The sequence below is a fragment of the Denticeps clupeoides genome, chromosome 1, assembly GCF_900700375.1.
Source record: "Denticeps clupeoides chromosome 1, fDenClu1.1, whole genome shotgun sequence".
In the NCBI taxonomy this organism is placed as follows: domain Eukaryota; kingdom Metazoa; phylum Chordata; class Actinopteri; order Clupeiformes; family Denticipitidae; genus Denticeps; species Denticeps clupeoides.
The window spans coordinates 302753-328161 of record NC_041707.1 but is presented as its reverse complement, the minus strand read 5'-3'; the positions used below and the strand labels follow the sequence as shown (position 1 = coordinate 328161).

At 46.9% G+C, this 25409-nt stretch overlaps 1 protein-coding gene across 2 annotated transcripts; it reads right to left on the bottom strand.

The window, feature by feature from the left end:
* Positions 1-1438: 1438 nt before the first annotated feature.
* On the bottom strand, positions 1439-15213 carry LOC114788421 (FERM domain-containing protein 6-like). Of its 2 annotated transcripts, none has more exons than XM_028976982.1 (14): positions 15082-15213; positions 9510-9767; positions 9332-9422; positions 8560-8639; positions 7301-7377; positions 7030-7216; positions 6377-6532; positions 6198-6263; positions 6048-6116; positions 4804-4978; positions 4395-4706; positions 3422-3553; positions 3190-3281; positions 1439-3121 (listed from the first exon to the last, which is right to left on the bottom strand). In XM_028976982.1, exons 2-14 carry the CDS (start codon positions 9606-9608, stop codon positions 2825-2827), a joined length of 1833 nt encoding a protein of 610 aa, XP_028832815.1. In that variant the 5' UTR covers positions 9609-9767; positions 15082-15213; the 3' UTR covers positions 1439-2824. The 2 variants fall into 2 exon arrangements, with proteins under 2 accessions (XP_028832815.1, XP_028832825.1); XM_028976992.1 differs by lacking the exon at positions 15082-15213 and adding an exon at positions 14912-15063.
* Between the last annotated feature and the right edge of the window lie 10196 nt (positions 15214-25409).

Sequence of the window (25409 nt, the reverse complement as noted above, 5' to 3'; positions counted from 1 at the left end):
ATTGTAGACACAGCACTCAAGGACATTAGAAAGAAATGAGAGAAGAGTAGCTTATGTCTGCAGGATCAGCGATGTGAATTGTTAGGTTTGGAAGAACTCTGGCAGTTTTAAAGACAGATGGTACATGGCCAGATGTAAGTGAACCATTTATGATAAGGTCATGAGAGACTGTTTGGAGTTGTGGAGGGAATTGGATCTGGTGGAAAGGTGGTTTGATTGTCTGTAGATATGATATGGATGATTTAATCTTATGTAAGATTTGAAAATTGTTCTAGAGCAGTTGACAGTCTTCAGAGGGAAGAATTGAGGTTGTTGTGGCAGAGAATGTCATGAAGAATTGCTTGACCTTCCCTGTGAAAAAGTTGGTGAAATCTTCAGCAGTTGAGGAACATGGGGCAGGGGGAGTCGGAGGGTTGAGTAGAGATGTGGACAGTTGTGGTTGTGGACAGAGTTTTGCTCTGAAGAAAGCCGTTTCAGCAGAGGTGAGGTTAGTGGGGAACTTGCATAGAAGATTGTGATAATACAAAAGGTTTGGGTCAAACTATGATCCATAGAAAGAGAAGTGAGGAGATGAGAGTGTTAGTGGCGGTTTCCAGTGCTAAGGAGAAGGATGAATCAGAGGTTAGAAGATTGGTGGTCCCTCTTGGATCCAGTAGGTGGAATGAGGGTGAAGGACAGAAAGTGGTGGTTAAAGATGAAAAGGTGAAAGAAAGGTTGGTAGTTCGGGATGGACGATCAAAGACCTGGTCCAGGACATTCCCTCTTTTGTGGGTAGAAGAGCTGCTGCTGTTGGCCAAGGAGAAATAGTGGAGTAAAGGAAGAAGGTAAGAAGATTGGAGTTTGTCTCCAGAGTTAAAGGTGTGTCTATGGAAAATTACTAAGCACAGTGTTCAGATAACCAATGAAGGTCCCAAGTGAACCCAGAGGGTGATGTACGACAATGAGAAGGATGTTCACCAGAGAAGAAACTGAGACTGCATGGAAGTCAGAGGAAGAAATTTAAAGATGCGTGAGATGACCAATGACCAATTCGGTCCTAGGAAGAGGCCAGTAGCCCCACCTCTGTTGGTTTTCCTAGGAGAGTGGGCAGTGGTTACAGTTCAGCGGTGGCCCCTAACTAGAAGGTTGCCGGTTCGAATCCCGAACCACCACGTACTGTTTATTTGTTAGTCCTACACAATTCTACAACTGAGCTTCTAAACACAGTAAGCAAAGTCAGATGCAGCCGCATGACTGGATGAAACCATCTTTCTTTCAGTCTATTGATCTTTAAACTACGTGAGACGTAGGCCGTGCTGATAGGTTGAACTCATCTGTGCTGACCGCCAGGGGGCAGCAGCTGCACGCCGAACACAGAACCTGGCAAATCCTTAAAAAGAAACCCATTACATCATCATCATCATCATCATCATCATCATCATCAGGCTGAGGCGTCCCGTGGCAAAACAGTCTTTTATTGAATATAGGTTTGGCTTGAGGACATTAGGACCCAGAAGGCACACATAAGACTTTGTGGACTTCATTATTATTTTAAAAACAGGAAGTTAAATGACCGAAAGGTTAAACAAAAATGCAAGACAAAAAAAAAAAAAAGTCCTGCAGGAAGTCCTTTCACAGAAAGGATGAGACGCTCACACACGTTCCCAGGCCTAATGCCAGCGCATGTACACACCGCTGAGTCTATGGCCGTCCCTTTTAAATTCTTCTTTCTTATATTAGAAAAAAGTTCTTTAGTTGAAATGAATAATCTTTTTTTTTTTTTCCCCCAGAGCTGCTGGGTGGAGCTTTACCATCTCGCCACCGCACAGTCCTGAGATGAAGGAGGACCGGTGACAACACATCCACCCGGCTGTGATGTCATCAGTGGTTCCAACACAAGATGTACTGAAGCACAGACCATAATACTGACTCAGTTACAGGCTTAATACTGATCACCACACATACTCACAATATAATAATCATCACACTCAGCATATAACTGATATTTTACCAAAAAAAAGCTCCATACAAAAATACTACAGGATCAATTAACAATAATAATAATTATTATTATTATAAACTTGGTAATGGTATTTTCCAGTTTGTAATTTACAAAAGTGATTATAGGTAAATAAAGACGCGGCTGAAAACTGCAGTGTGGTGAAGGCGTTGCAGGGTGAGGAGGAAGAAAACAGGAGGCGGAGCTTGAAGTGAAGAGGGCACGATGTCATCATCCGGCCTCACGGCTGTTTTAATTTGACTCGATTTAGCGAGAACCAGAGCATGTACCAACCCATTCTGCCCCTGGGTTCACACACACACACACACACACACACACACACACACACACACACACAGAACCGGCTGGATTTCAGTCATGCGTGTGTGTGTGTGTGTTAGGGATTGTCAAGGCAAGTCAATGGTCACATGACCTGCATAGTTTTCGTGAAGGCACTGGTGGTGTAGACATGGCGGTCTGTTCCACACAGAAGATGGGAGCATTGGCACAACACATTTCTCTGTAAATGTGGGCGGAGCCAAGAAGGGTGGGGCATAGGACTCAGTCCTAGTTTTAACCCCAAAAACCAGCAAATTACAACAAGCCATCCTTCACTGTATGCTCCAATTGGCTGTACCATTTCTTTCAAGAGGACCTCGGAGAAGCCAGTCTTTGGTTCAAATCTCATTTCTAATAGATTTTGCGATGGGGAAATTATTATATATATATTTAATATAATAGTAAAGTGTTTCCCTTTAAAATGAAGGCTGACTGATCAGCTTGGGGGGGCTGAGGTTCCAATTTTGTGGCTTTTCCACACTGTCTGTGGAAGTGACCCCGCCTACTTCACACCACGAACTCGGGCACCTCGTCCGTGGTCAGGTCCAGGGAGAAGTACTTGTTTGTCCTCTTGATGGGGAAGGAGGGGTGGTCACCAAGGATGTTGGTGCATTGCTCTGCAAGCCCCTGGTAGCCGCCGCTGCTGGCGTTGCTCAGGTCCTCAGCACAGCCAAAAGTGTAGCTGTGGGCGGTGTCCTGACAGAGCTCCACCCACTCGGAACAGTTCCGCTGGTAGAGCCGGACATCGTCCAGGGATTGGCTGTGGCGGTCGGTGCAGCCCTGAGTCTTCTTGCAGACTGACGACTATGAAAAAAGAAAGTTAATTAACTTTTTCCTGCTTTATTACTTACATGTGTGTGTGTGTGTGTTACCTGTGGCAGAGACTCAATGCTCTGTCCTCTCATCTTTACCACAGTCTCAGACGAGCTGGAGGTGGACGAGCTCACGTCCTTCACCACAAGACCTTTGGAGAGTTCAATTAAAGCTTAGTCAACCACAACACAGGATCTGACCACACCCAAACTCAATAATAAAGCACGACTTCTGCCGCCTAGAAGCCATGAGCCCACAGTGCAGGGCGTGGTGAGGTGAAAGTGTGGGTACCGGAGTAGCCGTTGGTCTGTCTGGAGCTCAGCATGTCCTCGGTGATGTGGATGCACAGGTCATGGTTGAGCTCCAGAGCCAGTTCATGCAGCTCCTCGTAGTCCTTTGGGTCGTCAACCAGCATCTCGATCTCTGAAGAGCACAAATTCACCGGATTAACCCACAGAGCGCCGTCTACATTGCCAACGTGCCCTCTGTATTTAACCATCACCCTTGGTGAGCAGTGGGCAGCCATGACAGGCGCCCGGGGAGCAGTGTGTGGGGACGGGCGGTTGGAGGTGCCACTGATTACGGGTCCACTTCCTAACCCGTATATCTGAGACTACTTGGCAGTAGGCGTAGTAGATGTAGTACAGGGGGACCACAATGTGTCTCCGAGTGTCTCCTGGGGGGGGGACTGTCCCTGTAACTTCTGATTGTAAGGCGCTCTGGATAAGGACGTCTGGTAAATGCTGTAAATGTACTACTACTGTGGCGTGATTGAAACCCCAGCAGCGGCGTGAGATAATCCTTTCTCTGCACGCTTCGCAAGAGTTTCCTCCACTACACACCGACTGTTACAGCCTGACGCCACAAACGGCAGAAAAACAGCTGGTTCAGACGTCCATGGCGGACCGAACAGAGAAAATCTAAAACACGGCACGCGCCGGGCGGCTCGGCGCAGCCGAATACATGTGGATTGTGCTGTAGATTGCTGGACACGCCTCCACTCGCCTGCTTTGATTCTATTGGTCACACAAACAACATACACATAGAACATACACATAGCAAATTATATTCAACAATTCTACTTCATTTGTAGTAAAAGGTGTAAGTCAGGATCAGGCTCCATTTGGCTCGGACACAAACTTCTGGTCTGTAGTACCCATCCTTCACGTATGATTAAAGTGTTAATTTTTGTATAAAACAGCTTTTTAACCATCGTTAGGTGATGCGTTTTAATGAACTTTGTAGTCTCCCCTCGAGCCCTCACCGTAGTCGTCCTCCAGCGTCCGCTCCTTCCCACTGCTCTCGATGCCAGAGGTGTGCGTGCTGGCGTGGCTGTTTGTGGACGAGCTGCCGATGCGCAGGGGTCTCGGCGGGCCGTGTCCGGGGGTGCGGAAGCTGTCGGCCTCGATGCCGGAGGTGTGCGAGCTGCCGTTGCTGGTGGTGGAGTGGCGGGACAGACGCTTGTGGCGCGACACGCTTCCCACGCTGCTGCCGCTGGCACGTGACCGCTGGTCCAGGTGGTCCATGTCCAGCTCCAGAGCATCACTGATGTACGACTCACGGTACTGCTTTTTTTCTGAGGAACACCGCACACACACAAACACACTGTGAGGACCTGCAGCCATAGGTTTCTAACCCGAACCAATCTTAGTCCGTTCAGAACTTGAGCATACCTTCATTCTCCTCAAGACGCCGGACCTGTTTGAGAACAGGCTGCAGGTTCATATAGAGGCGGTGGCTGTTGCTAAGTAACTGCAGCAGGTGTCTGGAGCGCATGGGGCAGCCGGTGTAGTAGATGAGTTTCCTGGCAGATGGCAGACCATCCGGTAGAATCTCAAACTTCTTCCCCTGAGAAAAATAACCACCAAAAAAATCCATGTAGGTGTAGGGTTAGGCAATTATGGCTAATAATTTTATAGATTTTTATCACATTTTTGTGATATTACCAGACTGAAACCAGAGATAATAGTAAAAGTCAACAGAGATAATAAACTGTTTATATAAAACCATGACTATTGCTGCCCCCCTCAGCTGTTTTCAGCCAGTTGCTCTTTGCTCACAGTTCATGACCTGGTAAGTCACGTGGTGCCACACGTGTTGCTTCCATAATCAAGCCTAGCGGTTAAGGAAGCGGCCGGTTCGAATCCAGACCCACTGAGGTCAAACTAGTGAAAGTGAAGTGATTGTCACTTCTGATACACAGCAGCACAGCACACGGTGCACACAGTGAAATTTGTCCTCTGTATTTAACCATCACCCTGAGAGAGCCCGGGCAGCAGTGTGTGGGGACGGTGCTTTGTTCAGTGGCACCTCAATGGCAATGTAATAATAATTTAACCTTCTGTTTGACTAAAAGAAAAATGTTTTTGTCTGTTCTATACAGTATTTGTACTATATTGACTTGGTTAAATAGAATTGCATTATTTAAAAAATAAATAAATAAGAGACTAAAATTAAATGATAATTGACTAAAACTGAACTAATATTTCATGGATAATTCTGACTAAAATCGATAATTCTGACCAAAACTTGATGATTAAAATGAGTCTGGATGTGACAACTGCTAATAACGACTAAAATAATGCAACGACTCGACAAGCAGACAGACACATTAGTCTTCATTTAAAACACACACACACACACAAAATGCAAATTTTCGCCATTGCAATCGTGATAAATCCAGATGGATTTTATCATGGTCCTTGATCAAGACCATATTATCGCCCATCCCGATGTAGTGAAAGAAAAACAACTGAGGTCCCCTTGATGAAGGTACCGTCCCCACACACTGCTCCCCGGGGGCCTGTCATGGTGCCCACTGCTCACCAAGGGTGATGGTTAAATACAGAGGACATGTTTCACAGTTTTTCACAATGACAATCATTTCACTTTCAGTTAAATAAATGGGAAAACTTACCACGAACACCAGTTTCCCCACATTAGTCCAGGGGAAGTCATACAGGAGCTGTCTGACCAGGCCTACATTCTACAGACACACAGAATACATTCAATCATTTTGCATGTACAGTGAATGAAAAGCGCGCACACACACTTGTTCCGCTCCTACCTGGAAGATCTGGATGCCCCGCAGGGTGAGTCCCAGTGTGAGGGACGCGTCGACCTCCTTTTTATCCTGAGATGAAACACTGACTCAGTAATGGACTGGTTTCTTACAGAACAATAACTAGATTAAAAGGTTCAAAAGTGAATTTCAAATGACAAACATGCATAATGCATCACACACACCTTGTAAAGTCTGTAGTAATGCACGGTGACGTCGTCCAGCTGGGCCGACTCCTTGATGTATTTGAGGTGAGCCTCGGAGGCGGTGAGGGCGAACTGGTCTTTGTGCATGTTGGGGATGTGGCGCAGGATGTAGTCGCGGCCACGCTTCTCGATCACCTACACATACACACAGTTCAGTGTGCAGGACAGCAGATGTGTGTGTGTGTGTTAACAGGGGTATGTAGACTAGCTACTAGTGATCAGCTAACAACTTCAAGCTGTGTGTGTGTGTTGAAGTGCGCTTCATTACTGCAGGGAAAGAGGGGGACTCGGGCGGGTGGTGGAATAATCTGGAATGAGGGCAACAGGAATGAATGGTCAACCCCCAAACACACACACACACACACACACACACACACACACACACGGCGTACCACTTTCAGAGATAAAAATAAAACTGCTGTCCCAGTTCTCCATGCCTTACAGAGCAGGGAGTATCTCCATAGAGTAAGAACATTAGTTTAGCGATTGTGCATAAACCTGGAATGAGGTCACACCCTCAGGTGAAGTGTTTTATGTTGCTTTAAGAGACCATTAGAGAACCATGCAAGTCCTGTAGCAGAATTACTGTGTGTGTGTGTGTGTGTGTGTGTGTGTGTGTGTGTGTTCCTCACCCATGGTGGAAAGTAGGCCTCAGGCTCGAAGTATTTGCCAAAGTGCTTGTTGCGTTTGAAGTTGCCGAGGTCGGCCTGCAGGGCAAAGGCGGCCAGCAGGAAGTAGGCTTCCTCCCGCTGGATACACTGGGACTGCAGCGTCTGCTTCCTCAGATGCCAGTAATAGTAATACCGCGCCGAGCGGTCGCTGTAGACACGATACACCCATTCAGCATCGGAGAACACGCCCACGAGGAGCGACAAAGAACAACGTGGTTCCGTGGGGACCCACCTGATGAGCCGGCCATTCTCCACATAGTACTGCGCTCTGAAGTGGACGATCATCGGGGGTCCAAACTGGTCAATGCCCTGAACATGACAGACACACAATCGCAGTGATTTATTCATTGGGGCAGAGATGGCCTAGCAGTTAAGGAAGTGGCCCCATAATCAGAAGGTTGCCGTTTCAAATCCCGACCTGCCAAGGTGCCACTGAGCAAAGCACCGTCCCCACACACTGCTCCCCGGGCGCCGGTCATGGCTGCCCACTGCTCACTCAGGGTGATGGTTAAATGCAGAGGACAAATTTCACTGTGTGCACCAGTGTGCTGTGCATCACATGTGACAATCACTTCACTTTATTTATTGAAAGTAAAGAAAGAAAGTTGAAAGTGAAGTGATACACAGCAGCACAGCACACAGTGCACACAGTGAAATTTGTCCTCTGTATTTAACCATCACCCTGAGTGAGCAGTGGGCACCATGACAGTGGCACCTCAGTGGCACCTTGGCGGATCGGGATTCGAACCGGCAACCTTCTGATTACGGGGCCACTTCCTTAACCGCTAGGCCACCACCGCCCAGTTAACGAAACATCAGAAGTTGACTGGACAACTAGAACCGTCGAACAGGAAATAAATAGAGTAGAGTAAATAAGTAAAGTAAAAAGTTAAAAAGGTAAAGAGGATGAAAGGATAAAGGGAAAACGATTTTGTGAAACTGGGTGAAAATTTTAATTGTTTAGCCTACACATTTTTTTGCATGCTAATGCTAACATCTACATCTCCCTCTTGTAAGTCGCTTTGGATAAAAGCATCTGCTAAATAAAGTAAAGTAAAGTACAATACCAACGGGGTCATGATGACTCACGTAAAATTGTGAATTTTGGGACATTAAAAATGCAGACGCTAACATCCACAATGCTAACAGGGCAGGGACATGATGAGTTGTACGAAATTTGGTGATGTTTGGAATATGTAAAAAAAAATTACATGTTAGCATGCTAATGCTAACATCAACAATGTTAACACGTTGTGATTCTCCAGACATGTCTTTTCATTCGAACGTGCAGCACAGAGAAGACTTCTTGTAGTTCAACAAAAAGCCGCTTCGCGAGCAGAGAAACTCGCCCGTTTTAGGTTTTCGAAAATAACCGCTCTGGGTCCTCTGAAACGTCGTCTCAGTGTGGACGCAAGGGCCAGATCAGCTCGAAATTTTGGCTGAGTTGGCCTCAGAACCTTCCAGACTGTGTGTATGTATGGCTGGCCTTACCCTGCTGGCCTCCTTCCTCCACTCTTTGGGACAGTACTTGGACAGTTTCTGGTCCAGCTCCATATAGATGTGCTCATTATCTGAGGACAGAATTAGGCAAAAATTGATCAATGTAAAAACACAGGACGCACACATTAGAGATGAAATCGAACCATGAAAGTTCAGCCTGGCAAGTCCATTTTGATAAACGCCTTTTTAACCCATTTACAGCGCGACTTTATTCAAATGTTGTTCATTTACCATGCAAGTCCCAGCTCGAGCCTGCATGAAATGATAGAAATTAAACGTGGGGTTCAGGCAAAGATCTTAAGCTCTAACACACATCAAGAGAAGCACGAGAATTCATTTAACACACACAGCTGGGCGCTTCGTCTGTCATATTACTATGTGTGTGTGTATATATACACACACATGAGCTTATTTAATCGTCTGGTTTCATGTGACCAGATGACCAAAGCAGCAAGCTGACGGCCAATCACAGGGCCAGTGGGAGAGGAATTCCAGATCACTCTCTCTCTCTCTCATACACACACACACACACGCACACACACACACGCACACACGCACACACACACACAGCTATGTGTTAAGCAAACACTTTAACTCTCTCTGAACAAACTCAGTCTAATATGTAAACACACACAACTTGTGCATATCCAGAAGTGTGCCCGTGTGTGTGTGTGTGTGTGTGTGTGTGTGTGTGTCGTGTGACAGCCTGTTTCACTGTGGAAACAGTGGAGAGTGTGTGTGTGTGTGTGTGTGTGTGTCTTACTCTGAATGACGCTGAGGCCAAACAGGTGACGGTCCTTAAGTCTCAGGAGGTCACACACCTGAACCAGCAGCTCCTGACACAAAGTCTTTACCTGAGAACAGTCAGCAGTCTGTCAGTCAATCTGTGCATCGTAGTATCAATACTGCTGATCAGTTGAATATTTAACGGCTGTACTCACACTAACAATGATGTTGAGTGTCTCGTCGTTGGGGAGGAACACACACACACACCGCCGGTCTTGCATGGTTTTGTTGTTGTGGAAACTCAGTTTGTTCATCTTTGTCCGGCTAGAATGGGTGTGGCCTCTGGTGGACTCCTCCCCCAACACGCCCACCCAATGCCCGCTCTCACGGGGGCACAGGGCACGGTGACAGCAACGGGTCAATAAGGGTGCTGAAACATCCTCAACCAGGCCTGTATGGGGGTGGGCGACCACCTACAAAACACACACAGACACACAAGTTACATCTCCACTCAGTCTCCAGCAGCTTGTATTGATCTGAAGGCTGCAGTAAATCTGAAGTGGACTCCTGGCAATGGGATGGAACGTCTCCTCACTCAGACACTCATACGGCTGACTGGGAGAAGTGGGAAACTGGAAGTCTTTAACATCACACACACAGCTCATGGAATCAATCAATCAATCAATATTTATATGCTGCTTTTTACATTGTACATTGTCACGAAGCACCTTACAAATAGAACCGTACTCAAAGCCCCAGGTGAGCAACCCAGTGGCAACAGTGGCAGGAAAATAAGTCAAGAAAACATTGATAGGAGCCTGGACTCAGCAGGAGAACCAATCCTCCTCTGGTCAGATGGGACGACTCTCTATGTGATGCACTGGACACAAGTTCCTTTATCCCCATAACTAGTGGTCAGAACTATGAGCGAGTGTGACGTGTATGTACTACTTGTGCTTTACTACTGGCTACTACAATATAAACAGGTTGAAAACGTAGAAAACTAGTCTCACTTGTTAAAACCAACTTCCACAATAAAACTCTACAAGCGTTCAGACAAAACTATTGCACCAAATATTTCAGTGTATAATGGAAGTCAAAACTGTTCAACACTTCAATAAAATAATGTTTATGCATATATAATGTAAATGACCAAGATGGTGCAACGTCACTGGTCTAAAATTTTAACATATGGTCAATGTTGTGCACTGTATGAATATTTTAATTAAGCCTGATTCACTATTCAATATATATATTTATAACTAAACTGTCTGGGTTATGATAATTTGCGAAATCTTAAGTTTTTTTTTTTTCTTCTTAAATACATTGAAATGAAATTCCACATTATCAGAGAACCCATCTTAAATACTAGGACAAGTAGAAAAGTGAAGTGAAAGTGAAGTGATTGTCACATGTGATACACAGAAGCACATCACACGGTGCACACAGTGAAATCTGTCCTCTGTATTTAACCATCACCCTTGGTGAGCAGTGGGCACCATGACAGGTGCCCGGGGAGCAGTGTGTGGGGACGGTGCTTTGCTCAGTGGCACCTCAGCAGATCGGGATTCGAACCAGCAACCTTCTGACTACGGGGCCGCTTCCGTAACCGCTAGGCCACCGAAGAAAAAGTTTGAAGTTACAGATAATTGTTTTAGTATTTAGGTTTCATCGCCCAGCGGGATGTGAAGCTTATTGAGTCCACTTGTGTATTATAAAGATGTCATATACGCATTACTCTGAGGGTTATTTTTAAACGTACGTACATGCTTCTATATTGCAGATGTATGCGTTCATTTACATTTAAGGTATTTGGCAGACGTCCTTATCCAGAGCGCCTTACAACGTGCTTCCATGTCACCATGGATGAAGTGATCAGTTCTGGTTCACTAGTTATTCTGGTTATTATAAATAAAAGGTCTTGAGCTGCCGTGTGAAAGTGCTCAGTCAGGAGGATGCATGGTAATTATACTCTGATATGGAGGGATAAACAGAGACGAAGTCATCTATAGCAGAGGAGAACATTATTAATTACAGAGAAACACTGAATATATCATTATTTCAGTGAATACAGACAAAGATTAGAAAGTGTTACACACACACACACACTACTGCAAACACTTGACAACGTGGCAGTGCTGGCCCCGAGATGGAGAGAGCGATGGAAAGGAGGGAGGAGGGGGAGCAGTGGATGGATGGACGAGGGCGGGGCAGGGCGGGGCGCGTGTGCCTTCGTCCCAGAGGAACCCCGTCACCGGACACAGACCAACAGAGAAAGACGGGACTCCGGAAAAAAAGTGCTGCAGTCAGGAGAATTCCGCTACAACATCTGCTTCCCATTCCAACAATGAGGGCCTTTGATTCAGGACTGACACACGCGCACACACACACACACACACACACACACACACACACACTCACACACACACACTCACACACACACACACACACACACACACACTGAGAACGGTGGCAGGAATTCCAGGCGTTAGAAAGAGACTGTAGAGATACATATTTCAGGAAGAAGTGTGTGTGTTACGTGTCTTCATGTGTCGCCCTCGGCCTACTGAAGCTTCGTCCGCGGTTAAAGTGGGCGTGGTTGAGGTGTTATGACCGCCATTTCTGTGTTTTTTATGTTCCCAGTGGGACCGCGCCCACTGCGTGCGGGGAGTAAGGTCGTAATATATGATATTTCCATGATATCGGCAGCACAATGAACCCGTGCTGCCTTGTCCCGCCCCTGACCTGGACCAATGGGTGAACTGCAAAACAGACCTTCCCCCTCCTGCTCTCTGAGGTCACAGGTCAAAGATCGAAGGTCATTTTGATCCTTGTGACCGCACTTGCCTGCTTGTGCACTTCATGCCCGTCACCCGACCATGAGGGTCCCCGGCTGGACGCCCCACAACTGTGGCAGCTGAACACTGACCAGGACTCGGTGGTATTATTAGGTGGCCTGGCGGGTTCCACACTCGCCTGAGAACCAGAAGACCCAGGTTCAAAACCCACTTACTACCATCGTGTCCCTGAGCAAGACACTTTACCCTGAGTGTCTCCAGGGGGGGACTGTCCCTGTAACTACTGACTGTAAGTCGCTCTGGATAAGGGAGTCTGGTAAATGCTGGAAATGTAAATATAATTACAAAAATACAGATATTTAAAGGACATAATCTAGAAGAAAAAATCCAAAAGTATACCAGGACATACCGGCTCAAACCTGCCACAAACACCAACTCCGACGGAGGACATCTCCGAGGGACACAATCTGGCTCAGTCAAACTAATTACAGGCTAATTATGTAATGAGGTTATTACCGTTTTACATCATTATACATTTATACTGATTCTGAAGCTGGCTGCGCGCACCGGGAATTCTGGCTTGGAATGTTGGGAAACCTGTTGGCCAGATTGTGGAAAGCTCCTTCCTGTTGAAATGAATCGTATAATCGGTGAACCGCGCCGCGGACGATTCTGCATGGATGCAGTGCAGAACATCATGGATTACATCGTACCGGCGTTGCTCGGCGGTTTTCTAGATAAAAGTAGTGCCGGTAGGGCCTGATCTGAGAACAGTTCGGCGAGTCTTAACGGCATTCCACTGGCGTTTAACACTCGTGGCGATTTTGGCAGAAATGAACGCCGTCCGTTCACCTGAACATCCGGGTGAACGAGACCAAGACTCATGAAACCGTAACACCAGTGAAGGTTCACGCCACCGAAACGTGAGCACTCCGGTCTGACTGCAGCGCGGCTCCAGTGGGCGAGGAAGGCCGTGGTAACCGTGGACGCGACCGCCGCGGGGGCGCTCGATCGGAAGGTACGAAGAAGCTGCTACAAGGAGTAAATAGCCGCAGAGTGCTGCCGGGCCCATAACCCAGAGGTCGGTGGATCGAAACCATCCTCGGCAGTGGTGGCCTAGCGGTTAAGGAAGCGGCCCCGTAATCAGAAGGTTGCCGGATCGAATGCCGAGTCGCCAAGGTGCCACAGAGCAAAGCACCGTCCCCACACACTGCTCCCCGGCGCCGGTCATGGTGCCCACTGCTCACTCAGGGTGATGGTTAAATGCAGAGGACACATTTCACGCTGGACATCTGGACAACATGTAGGGCACAAAGTCAGAGGGACAAAAACACGGCCTGGCATGTTGGAACAGAGCTGCGGTTCTGCGCACACGTGTGCGCGCACACACACACACACACACACACACCGAGAGAAACCTGCCGAAAACCGGCCTAATCTGTTTCATCCAGCTAATCCAACTGAAAACTCCTCTACTTACTCGACTTGGGAGGATTTAGACGAGGTCAACTGCTGCTTAGCCAGGAAAACCGAGCGAACGCCCCAAACCCGGCGTAACACGGCGGTTTAGCCGACCTTTCTTTATCAAGCACCGTAACCGCTGCACGAATTTCATACTAAATCTGCCCATTTCGCACGTTCCGTTTTTTTCTAATATTTTCCTGGTTGTATTTGTATATTTAAAATCACTCATATATATATATATATATATATATATATCTCCCTTGTTAACACACACACTGTGTGTGAGGAAAGCAGCTGGGATATTCCACAAAAAGCAGATACACAGACCACGTTATTCCCTGTCCCCGCCTCCCACGTGAGAGGGACAGAGAGATAGAGTCTTACATATACTCAGAGCTGCTTGGATATTTAAGTGAAAAATGACAGATGACCGGAGGGAAAAAAAAAAAAAATCACCAAAAAACAGATCTTCACCCAACATCAGCCACAGAGTTCTGAATCCCGGTATGAAACGTCCCTCCTTCCTTCAGGCAGGAAATGACTGCCGTATGAGGAATTTCAGGATACTGGCCAGAAAATATGAATCTCCCCTCCTGATGCAACAAGTCAAACCCGCACATGCGGCCTCGAACCTGCGACCGGGCCTGGTCTGGTATTAAAGCCTCGAACCCGCACACGCGGCCTTGAACCTGCGACCGGGCCTGGTATCCTCGAACCCGCGGCCTCGAACCTGCGACCGGGCCTGGTCTGGTATTAAAGCCTCGAACCCGCACACGCGGCCTCGAACCCGCGACCGGGCCTGGTCTGGTATCCTCGAACCCGCGGCCTCGAACCTGCGACCGGGCCTGGTCTGGTATCCTCGAACCCGCGGCCTCGAACCCGCAACCGGGCCTGGTCTGGTATCCTCGAACCTGCGACCGGGCCTGGTCTGGTATCCTCGAACCTGCGACCGGGCCTGGTCTGGTTTTAAAGCCAAGAAAGCAGGAAAAGGCCAGCATTCCGGGATCCCGAGACGTCCGTCCGGATGCAGGAGGACTGATGACAGGTCGCTCCCACACTTTCTAGAGGAAACCCAGCGGTCAATAATACCTAATATGAAAAATTATTTATTAATAACACGCAGCAGTTGCCTTTCTGGAGGTCCTGATTTTAAATATATATTTATCAAAACTACTGGGAAAAATATTAAAGAAACTATTCCACAAATATTTAATCATTTTGCATGAAGTGGCCAAATGAGATGTAACCAGTAAGCTCGACACAGTTGAAATGTATTATTCCACTGCGCCATGTGGGAAATGAAGCGGCTGCTGGAACACCGTTTTCCGGCTAAAAACGACACGATTATCGGGCACCTGAAGCCGCTTCTGCACCCGTCCTGACTTTTCCCGACTTTCCGGACGCTGGTTTGAATATTCCCGGCGGAGAATCGTCTGTATTCTGCGGTTCTGGTAAAAGTCTCCTGTGCGGCCCGGATCTTTTTAAAAAAGTTGCTCCGTCTGGTCCTCAGGAGAAAAAAACTCACCTCCGGCAGCCCGCAGTGCGGCGTAATCCGTGCGAAGCGCTTTTCTCGCCGATATTCCGCTAGTTTTAAAAATTCGCAGCGTGGCGCAGGGGCAGCGCGGCGCCTCGACTGAACTGGACGCGGCGCTGCGTGTGGAGCTGGCCGCCGGGTCCGACCATTCTGCCCGGAGAGAGGGGTGGCTCCGCGTCCAGACCAGTAAACGTTCACCGCTCCGCTTAATACGAACACACTCGCACGTTATTATTACAGTTTACTTCACACGCCGAGCAGTTATAAACAGTCGGTCCGCGTCGTCTCGGCGCTTCCGATCGAGCCCCCCCGCGGCGTCCGCGGTGGTCGCGTCCACGCCTGCCTGTCATGCCTTCCTCGCCCGCTGGAGCCGCGCCGCAGTCATTTTGGGAAGCGGCCTGGAAGAGGCGAGTGCGGTTTTAAATGCAGCGTTTATTTATGATTTGTTCCCAGGAAAGGTGACGAAAGACGTCGTTATTAATAGTGTGGACATTTCAGGAGACGATGATGTGCTGACTCCCTGATTCTTTCATTTTAGTAACAGATTAACTGTCTCGACAACTTTTTTAGTGTTCCTAAAATATTCAGTAAATGTCGAAATACAGTAGGCTGCATTGTAAATATGAGGAGCTGAGAAACATCAGTGTAGACTAATCCACAGAAACATGGAGGCACGGAGCGGAAAGTCCTATAAACGCACATAAACGCTCCCATATTGAGGCTTATTGTGGTTCATCTGGTCTGAGAACCTCGTCCCCCCACGTACGTGAGATGGCAGATGAAGGTGGGACGAGGAGAACAGTGTCCAGCTCTGCTGAAGAAGTCTCTGTTGACCACACTGGGCCTGGTGCAGGGAGGCTTTCTTTTGAAAGATAACCCCGTGGTTATCTTTTCTAAAAGGTTCCAAGATAGACAGAACAGGAACACACATCTGTGGCTCCTTCAGACGCCATACGCAACCAATAAATCTCACTAATTGCTCCTGAAGATGTTTGCCGCGTGCAGCCAGGAAGGACACAGCAGCCTTTTGGGATTTTTAAAAACGTGGAACGGCCATCTTTTGTCCCGGCAAGCGGCATGTGTCGCGATCCGGTTTCAGCGTGTGTGTGCGGCGCTCTGGTTACACATCTCTTGGGAAACGTGATCTGCTGCAGGAACTCCTCCAGCGTGTTCCCATGTTCTGAGCAGAGAACAGAAACAGAGAACTTTTCTTCGTGGCCCCCACAGGATCCATGTAAACTAGGAAAACCGGCCGCAGAGGCATGCGCACGAACCCCAATATTCCAGTCTGTGAACAGCAGGACCGAGTGGAAGCAGTTCGTCAGAAGGACCGTGGGGAATGGCAGGAATTTTAAAGGACTGCGTTCTGCTCCAAATCACCTTTGACCCCATTGTTGTCGTTCTGATATGTGACAAACTGGAAGGATCTTGTAAAAATGCGGTGTCCCCTAAAGCAGCAATTTGTAAATGGGGAATGGACGTTAGCGAAAGTTAATCTGGATTAGACAGAGACGGGGCTCAGAAGATCTTTCTCTGCTTACATCCCTCCCTCTAATTCTCACCCCGTCCAGCATTCGTTACAGAGCCAAACATGAAGTCGCAGGTTCAAACCCCGCTAACTACCAACGTGTCCCTGAGCAGTGTCTCCTGGGGGACTGTCCCAGTAACTACTGGATAAGGGCGTCCAGTAAATGCTGTAAATCTGCATATTTAGCATGTTTTACACCCACCTCTGCGCCCATTAACACATCAATATATTGAGATTGTCGCCGTTAACGGGTTCATTAAAATGGTTATTTGTAGAATTAACGCGTCCGGGTTCCTGGTACCACTCCTGCAACCCTGCTGCAGTTCTGGGTTCCGTTCTTTGTCTGCGTCCCATCCCCCCTTGCCACATACTGTCAGCCTGTTCCTCCTGACCTTTTGTCACAACCTCTGTTTGATTGTCCCCAACCTGTTTGTTCTCCACTGTGTCCCCCTCCTTGTCTGCAGTTGACCAGTCCGCTGGTCTTTATTGTTAATGGACTCAACAGATTCGACAGATCCTGTCCACCATCTATCAGGCTGGTGTGACATTCTCCGTCCACAGTAATGTCCCATGTGAGGACAGGAAAGAGTTCTGGGTTTCAGGAAGGATATGGACACAAATGCTGGTAACTACAGAGAACCTTCGTTATACGGCGCTCAACTCTCGTCTGACCAGGTTTACTGGTCTTACTTTAACAAGTAGGTGGTAGTAGCCTAGTGGGTAACACACTCGCCTATGAACCAGAAGACCCGGGTTCGAATCCCGCTTACTACCATTGTGTCCCTGAGCAAGACACTTAACCCTAAAATTGCTCCAGGGAGACTGTCCCTGTAATACTGATTGTAAGTCGCTCTGGATAAGGGCGTCTGATAAATGCTGTAAATGTAAATGTAAACAAGTTAATTCATTTTCTGTTCAATTATAATATTTACGACTGTTCAGACATACAGGATACGTTCTTTCCAGATGTTCCTTGCCAGTATCACTGCTTCATGGCTTTCTGCAGACTTGGATGAGGGTCTTCAGAGACAGAAGGCAAGTTCTGTAAAAAGGGTTGCATTAAAATGCAATTCCTCGACTATGGCTCACCATGAGGCTTCGTAATTCCTCTTCCCTTTTTCTGGATCATGGGGTGACCCTCTGGATCCGCTCCTTACCGTCATCCACCGAGAGAGGTATGGGAGGTCATCAACATTCCCACAACCGGAATTATAATGCAGACTGTCTACATGAAACTTCCAAACTCCACCAGGATTTCTTTTTTTATGATCTTGTAATCTAAAAAGATAAAAAAGAAACTCAGCCTTTAATAAATGTGTTTACTGATTTTAAGAGTATAAGATGAGCAGTGGAGACCTTCAGAGTCAGTGATTAGACACACTGGACTTATCCACTTACCACAGCAACACATTTATTTCATTACTTGTGTGTGTGTGTGTGTGTGTGTGTGTGTGTGTGAGAGAGAGAGAGGAAGCACTTTGTCCGGGTGGGACGAGTCTAATTGAAATGAGCCTCCTCCATCTCCCCAGAGAGGCGGTGGATCGAAGCTGAAGACCCCAACCCACCCACATCTCACTCCATCAATACACGTGCATCATTTATTACAACCAGAGAGAGACATACAGAGGTAAAAAAGAGAGAGGGGAGTGAAAGAATGGATGTTGGGGTCAGAGGTTAAAATCACGCCACTGCTGTTCCATCATGTTCTAGAAGCAGAAAAAAAACATATAGTTGGCTGATGGTGGTGAAGAAGAGATGTTCTCTTGATCAGACATACTGTTGCCCGCCACCCATGCAACACGGTTCAAATAAAACCTCTGAATATTCGATTGAAAAGTTTGAGATGTGAAAATGAAATTGTGAAATGTGAAATGTGATTGTTTAATATTAAGTGAGACAGGGACCAGATGAAAGTCCAACCAATGTTACTGTTGTGGTGCTGCTTTTACACAAGACTGTTCCTGATCCGTATCGCCCCTCGCTTTGAAATGGGATCCGTGGAGTCTGGGGGAGTCAGATGGTGGAATAATTACAGCTTGCTCATCCTCCATCTACCTTCCCGCGTCTCTGAATCTGAAGAAGAACCGTGAGAAAGCCAGACAGCGGTGCGAGGGCAGAGGTCACACGCTTTTACACTCTGTTCGCGTTCATGGTGGTCCTTCAAACGCAGATACCGGCCAGATGAACCCAACACAGACCTGTATATTATCTCATCACATCATGACTGCTCCTCTTCTATCTGCAAGCGTTCGGTTATTGTGCTGCACCGTCATAAAAAGGAGGAAAAAGGAGTCGTACCTCTGAAAGCCCGTCTGCCGAGATGATGTGGCAGGCGCCACCAGCCTCGGAGGAGGATGATGGATACCAAGCAGTGAGCCCAATGCACCATGGAGGATCTGAGGAGGCCTGAGATGTCTCTGTTCTGAAGGAGGAGTATTGGAACTTTTTGTTTGTGGGATACACTGTCATTTGGGGACAGATTTTTATTTTGAGGGCTTTCAGGATTTCCACAAATCATCTACACCTAATCGAAGAAATGTTCAAATGTAATGTTCCACAAAATAATTCAGTTTACACCCCTACCTTCTTTACATGTTTGTGTGTTGTTGTTGTTTTGAAAAGGACCACGCAGGACTGGAGGGCGGGGCTGCGTCTCCATGGCAACCCGTCTCTGCCCCATCGACCAGCTGTCACGCCTGGCACAGGTACCCGGTGTCCATCTCAGGCCTCTCCCAGCATGCACTGGGACGTGCCAGGCGCTTGGTGGGTCATGTGACCGGCTGGCGCTGCTGGCTTGTGTTTGGCCACCCAGCGATTGTTGTGGCTGCGACTCGGGGTCCCCAAATTACAACCGCTCCGAAAGACATGTACATTTACAGCATTTACCAGACACCCTTATCCAGAGTGACTTACAGTCAGTAATTACAGGGACAGTCCCCCCCTGGAGACACTCAGGGTTACGTGATCTGCTCAGGGACACGATGGCAGTAAGTGGGATTTGAACCTGGGTCTCCTGGTTCAGAGGCGAGTGTGTTACCCGCTAGGCTACTACCCCCCTAGGACATGTGGTGGCCTAGCGGGGGGCAGTGGTGGCCTAGCGGTTAAGGAAGCGGCCCCGTAATCAGAAGGTTGCCGGGTCGAATCCCGATCCGCCAAGGTGCCACTGAGGTGCCACTGAGCAAAGCACCGTCCCCACACACTGCTCCCCGGGCGCCGGTCATGGTGCCCACTGCTCACTCAGGGTGATGGGTTAAATGCAGAGGACAAATTTCACTGTGTGCACCGTGTGCTGTGCTGCTGTGTATCACATGTGACAATCACTTCACTTTAAACATGTTACTGACTCAGTTTTTAAACTGATGAATCAATGAAACGAAGAAAGATTACACAGTTACACCAAAAATGATGGCATTTATGGTAAAGGAGTTTGCTTGTATGACTGGATTCATGTTCTGCTGATGTGGAAGTTGTGTTTCTCTGGGAGCTGGAAGGAGGACATTGTGCCACCAGTCATTTCTGCCGTCCTGCAAAAATCCTGCCAGCAGCCGCTGGCGAGACGCCCCGGTGTGAGACATGCAGGCTGCACGCACACACACACACACACACACACAAACACACGCATGTCTAAGCAGGGCGTGTGCTGCAAAATTCACATTAGAGTCCCGCCCGCAGCCGCAGTCCGGGCCCGGATCATCGCGGCGTCCGCCGCATCCTCAGGCTCCTCCCACACCGACCTGCTTCAGGAAAAATATGAACCTGCGCCCATGCTGTGGGTGGGGCGGCTGCATTCATCCCCCTGTGAAAACGGAAACTCCCTTCTGGCACCACAGGGGTTTTCTGGGGGGAGGGAAGTGTGTGTTTGGTTAACCACAGTGTGTGTGTGTGAGTGTGTGTGTGTGTGTATACAAGAGAGAAGTCCAGAGAGAGTGTGTGTTTGTGGGTTTGAGGGTATTTTAAGATCTTCAGACAAGTCAATGTACACAGGACCCAGGGAGGGGTCACATACACACACTCACACACTCACACTGAATAGTAGTGTGCAGAAATGTCAGTGTCCAGGCAGTGTGTGTATGTTGTGTGTGTGCGTGTACGTTCAGGGGAAATGCTGTATGTCAGTGGTCATTGTGAAGACTAATCTTTCCCTGCCATGCAGGCCACACACTCACACTCACACCCCGGACAGGAATGTGTGTGTTTGTTTTCTTTGCTCCTCATTGTCAGAGCCTGAGGAAACACACACACGACGGGACACACAATTCAGCACAAACACACATATGCATGTATCCTGAGAGAGAGCAACATTAACCCTTCATACGCCATTCAAAGCAAATGTTTTTTTAAATGTAGAGGACATTATTTATTGATTAAAACATAACATTTTGTAAGCATTTAGACTTAAAATATATTGTCCATGGTAACAATGTAGGATGTGTGTATTTCCATTCAGATCAATAACTCAGATGGCAATCTGATTATTTATTACTAATCTACATAAAATCATATAAATCAATAAATCTTTACATTTACAGCATTTACCAGGCGTCCTTATCCAAAGCGACCTACAGTCAGTAGTTACAGGGACAGTCCCCCCAGGAGACACTCAGGCTTAAGTGTCTTGCTCAGGGACACGATGGTAGTAAGTGGGGTTTGAACCCAAGTCTTCTGGTTCATAGGCGAGTGTGTTACCCCACTAGGCTACTACCACCCAACTATTACATTACATTATGTATGTTAGAGCTAATTATTTCAATTAATTTTATATTATTTAATGCGTTATTAAAAATGCATCTTGTGTTCAACACTCACACGTACACGTCTTATCAGCAGCAGACTTATTGGCCAACACTTTCAGGAAAGTTGCATGAATTGATTTGATTGGCCGACACGTTCAGCCGCAAGCAATGCAAAGCTATGCAGCCACAATTCCGTTCAGAATTCTATTCAAAGTTCCAGAACAGCCTGAGCCTCTTTCTGGAATCCTGTTCAATAATATAATCAGCTTCAGTCTTAAGAATTAATTGTGATTCACTCTTTGCTAAATACTAGTTGGGTTTAAATACATGAAACCCAGTAAAAAACGGAATGTCATCATCAATTTGATAGCTGCCTTCACACACACATACAATCCTCTAGTGTCAGAAGAACTGAGAGAGACAGATGAGGCAGGTGCCTGCTGGTGAACGTCTTTATGTTCGGTGAAGGTGACAGGCCAAAGGACCTCAGCAGGTGATAACTGGCAGCTACACTTCCTCCAGCGTAGCATGGGATTAGAAGCAGCAGTAATACACATTCTCTCTCTCACACACACACACGAACAACCTCACACCCTTGACCCTCACGGGGTGTTGTGGTGAGGGACAAATGAACACTCCAGGATATTTTCCTTCTGAACCGACAGTCTGGCCTTCAGAGATTACAGTGTCCTCCAAAACTCACTCTACGCTGCTTTAAATGGGCTTTTAGAAAAAAAAGTGATAAATGAACATGTGACTCAGCGGACACTAAACTGGGAGAGTCAACCTTCACTAACTAACTCCAGGAACCTGGCAGCATGTCCAGATACCCAGGTGCTGCTTGAAAAATTGCCTAATGTCACAATTACATGCTGGAATTAAAGCGCCTGATAACCTGCATGTTGGTGTTGGTAGTGGGCGTGGTCACGTTGTCTGGAATTAAAGTGCCTGATAACCTGCGTGTTGATGAAAGTGAAGTGACTGTCATTTTGAAACACTGCAGCACAGCACACGGTGACACGTGTCCTCTGCATGAACGCAGTCCCACACTTCCAGAAATTATGCAGTTGAGATTCCCACATTTGGGGAATTCGCAGGGCTCAGGTAGTGGGCCATTTTGGTACAACTTTTGGAAGTGGGCGAGGTCACTTTTGTGTACAAGGATATTAGGAGTGAAGAAAACGGAGTTGGATGCTGTGCTACACCTGGGCATGTCACATATTGACAGGAGGGGTTAAATCCTCCAGAATGAGGAAGCACCATTAAACACCATTAAAGTTCATATTCTGGAAATAATTACACACCAACAAAAAAGTTCTCTAAACACATGGCCTGTTTCTATCTGTTTATTTCTACAGATGGAGAAGACAGCAGCAGACCTCCATGTGGCTGGACTGAGAAGGTCCTCTTCCTACATGACGTTCAGCGGTATGTGAGCGGCTGGAACTCTTGACGACTTTTTCACCTTTACGTGGGTTATATTTAGGAGAGGAAGAGAGAGGAGCTGCAGAGGGACTTTGGGTAAATATTTGACTTTGCAGCGTCAGTGTTTGGGTTTCGGTATTCGTTCCAGAGTCCAGGGAGCAAACGGGGGACATTGAAGTTCTACGTCACGCAATATCTTCAATGTTCTCAAAAAAAGCCAACATTTTAATTTACTAGTTAACTCGTTGTAAGCTGGGTTTGCAGCAGTAATACAATTTTTTACAAATGTACTACATGCTTTCCAGTCGCTAAAATTTACAATGAAAGTAATTATTAATGTAAAATTTTTATAATACAAAAGCAACAAGACAGAAAAGGCTCAACAGTATACGTAAAAAAGAACATGCTTCTCCAGAGCATTAACGCAATAACATCTCAAAACTTGCACCTCTATATTCCGATCTAAACATACCGCCCCAAATTGCAATAAGATCATATACTTTAATATCTTTCTCTATATCTTCAGCCATATGGTGAGAAATTAGTGCATGACAGTTGAAAAAAGATGGGATAAAAAGTTTTATCACTGTCACAGTGAAATGTGTCCTCTGTATTTAACCATCACCCTTGGTGAACAGGGGACCTCAGTGGCACCTTGGTGGTTCGGGATTCAAACCCACAACCTTCTGATTACAGGTCCGCTTCCCTACCTGCTAGGCCACCACTGGCTAAAGCATTGAACTCATGGAGGTGAGATGTTGAATTCCCTGCACAATCTTCAATGGGAGTAAATTATATCTGGCATTTACTGAACTACATGTTTTGTATCTAAACCATCCAGACACGATCCGTAATCTCCATCCCTAATTCATCCCTGTGCCTGTTAGAATGAATCTGCGGGAAATTGTATAGTTGTGGCCAAAAATATTGAGAAAGACACAAATCCTGGTTTTCACAAAGTTTGCTGCTTCCGTTTCTATTTGGCAAGTTGGATTTAGTCCAGAATGTACTGAAGAGCGATCAGATGATTGTAAAGTTCCTATTTTCCCATTTCCCCCTTCATTCCAGCCCTGCCATAAAAGGACCTGCTGAGATCGTTTCAGTGCTCCTCTTCTTAACACAGGTGAGAGTGTTGAGGAACACAAGTCTGGAGATCATTCTGTCCTGCTGACTGAGTTAGAATAGCAGACTGGATGCTTTAACTACTAATATTATGCAATTTCCCACTTGTGGGACTAATAAAAGGTTTTCTTATCTCTTATCCTATCTTTCCATAAACTTGATGTATTTGAAATAATTATACTTTAATACATCACAGAAGCAACTGACAAAAAGATCTAAAAACACTGAAGCAGCAAACTGCTTGCAGGACGGCAGAAAACCTGGATTTGTGTCGTCCTCAAAATGTTTGGCCACGACGGTAAATGAGTGAAACACTGACTGTGTCATATGGATTTATCGAAATCAGTCTGTCCATAGTCACATATTTAGGCTTCAACTCACATTGGTGAGTTTTCAACTTCAAAAAGCAAAAGGAAAGCTAAATGTAAAAACGTAAACCCTAACGAACCAACGACTGGTGAACAGTGAGATGTGTAACGCGCCCTCAGCCACGCGGCGTCGGGCGCGGCCTGTCGGGACAGGAGTGAGCAGATCAGGATCGGGCCCCCTCCTCTGAGTGTGTGAGACACCGTACGCAGCTGCTTTCCCAGGAGTCCACACCGCTGCCTGCTGCCGTGTCCCGTGTACGGAGTCCAACCTTGACAGATAGGAGTCCAGACTAAACAAAAAACATCCAGCAGCACTGATCTTAATTCTCAGATGACCTGAAAACAAGGTTCCACCAGCACACACACACACGAAACATGGAGGTCCTCGTGAGGCTTACCCCCGGCAAGACCTCTGTTATCTCCTGACCCGGTGTGGTGCCTGAGAACAAGATGTCAGCAGCAGATCCTTTAAGTCTTGTAAATTGTGTGGTGGTGCAAGTCAACAAGCTGAAGCTTTTATCGTTTTTATGCGGTGCGGTAGGGAGGATTGTCCAATGAAGGCATGTAGGTGGTATGAGAACAAAATCTATCTGTTTTACGGCAAACGAGAACATTTTCTGTTTTTTTTTCACTTGTGCTCTGAAAGAAGACAGACCTTAGAAGATGGACATGAAGATGGGCGTCTTATAACCTTCATATGTCAGTGCTGAGCTGAACTGTCTTTCATATGTTGTTCAGTTATTGATAAGATTATTGATCAGATTATTGATTCAGTTACTGATGCTTATAGTAGATCCAGAAGATCGACACCAGATATACGTTTTACGGCCTGAGCAGATTGTCGATGAGATGCAGCTCCGTGGTGGAAATCTCGTAATTGTACACGAGCGTTTCTCAGCCCAGACGTCTGGAATCACTGCAGCACCGTCTGGGGGTGGTAGTAGCCTAGTGGTTAAGACGCTCGCCTGAGAACCAGAAGACCCAGGTTCAAATCCCGCTTACTACCATTGTGTCCCTGAGCAAGACACTTAACCCTAAGTTGCTCCAGGGGGACTGTCCCTGTCACTACTGATTGTAAGCCGCTCTGGATAAGGGCGTCTGATAAATGCTGTAAATGTAAATGATGTTCGACCTCGGCAGAGG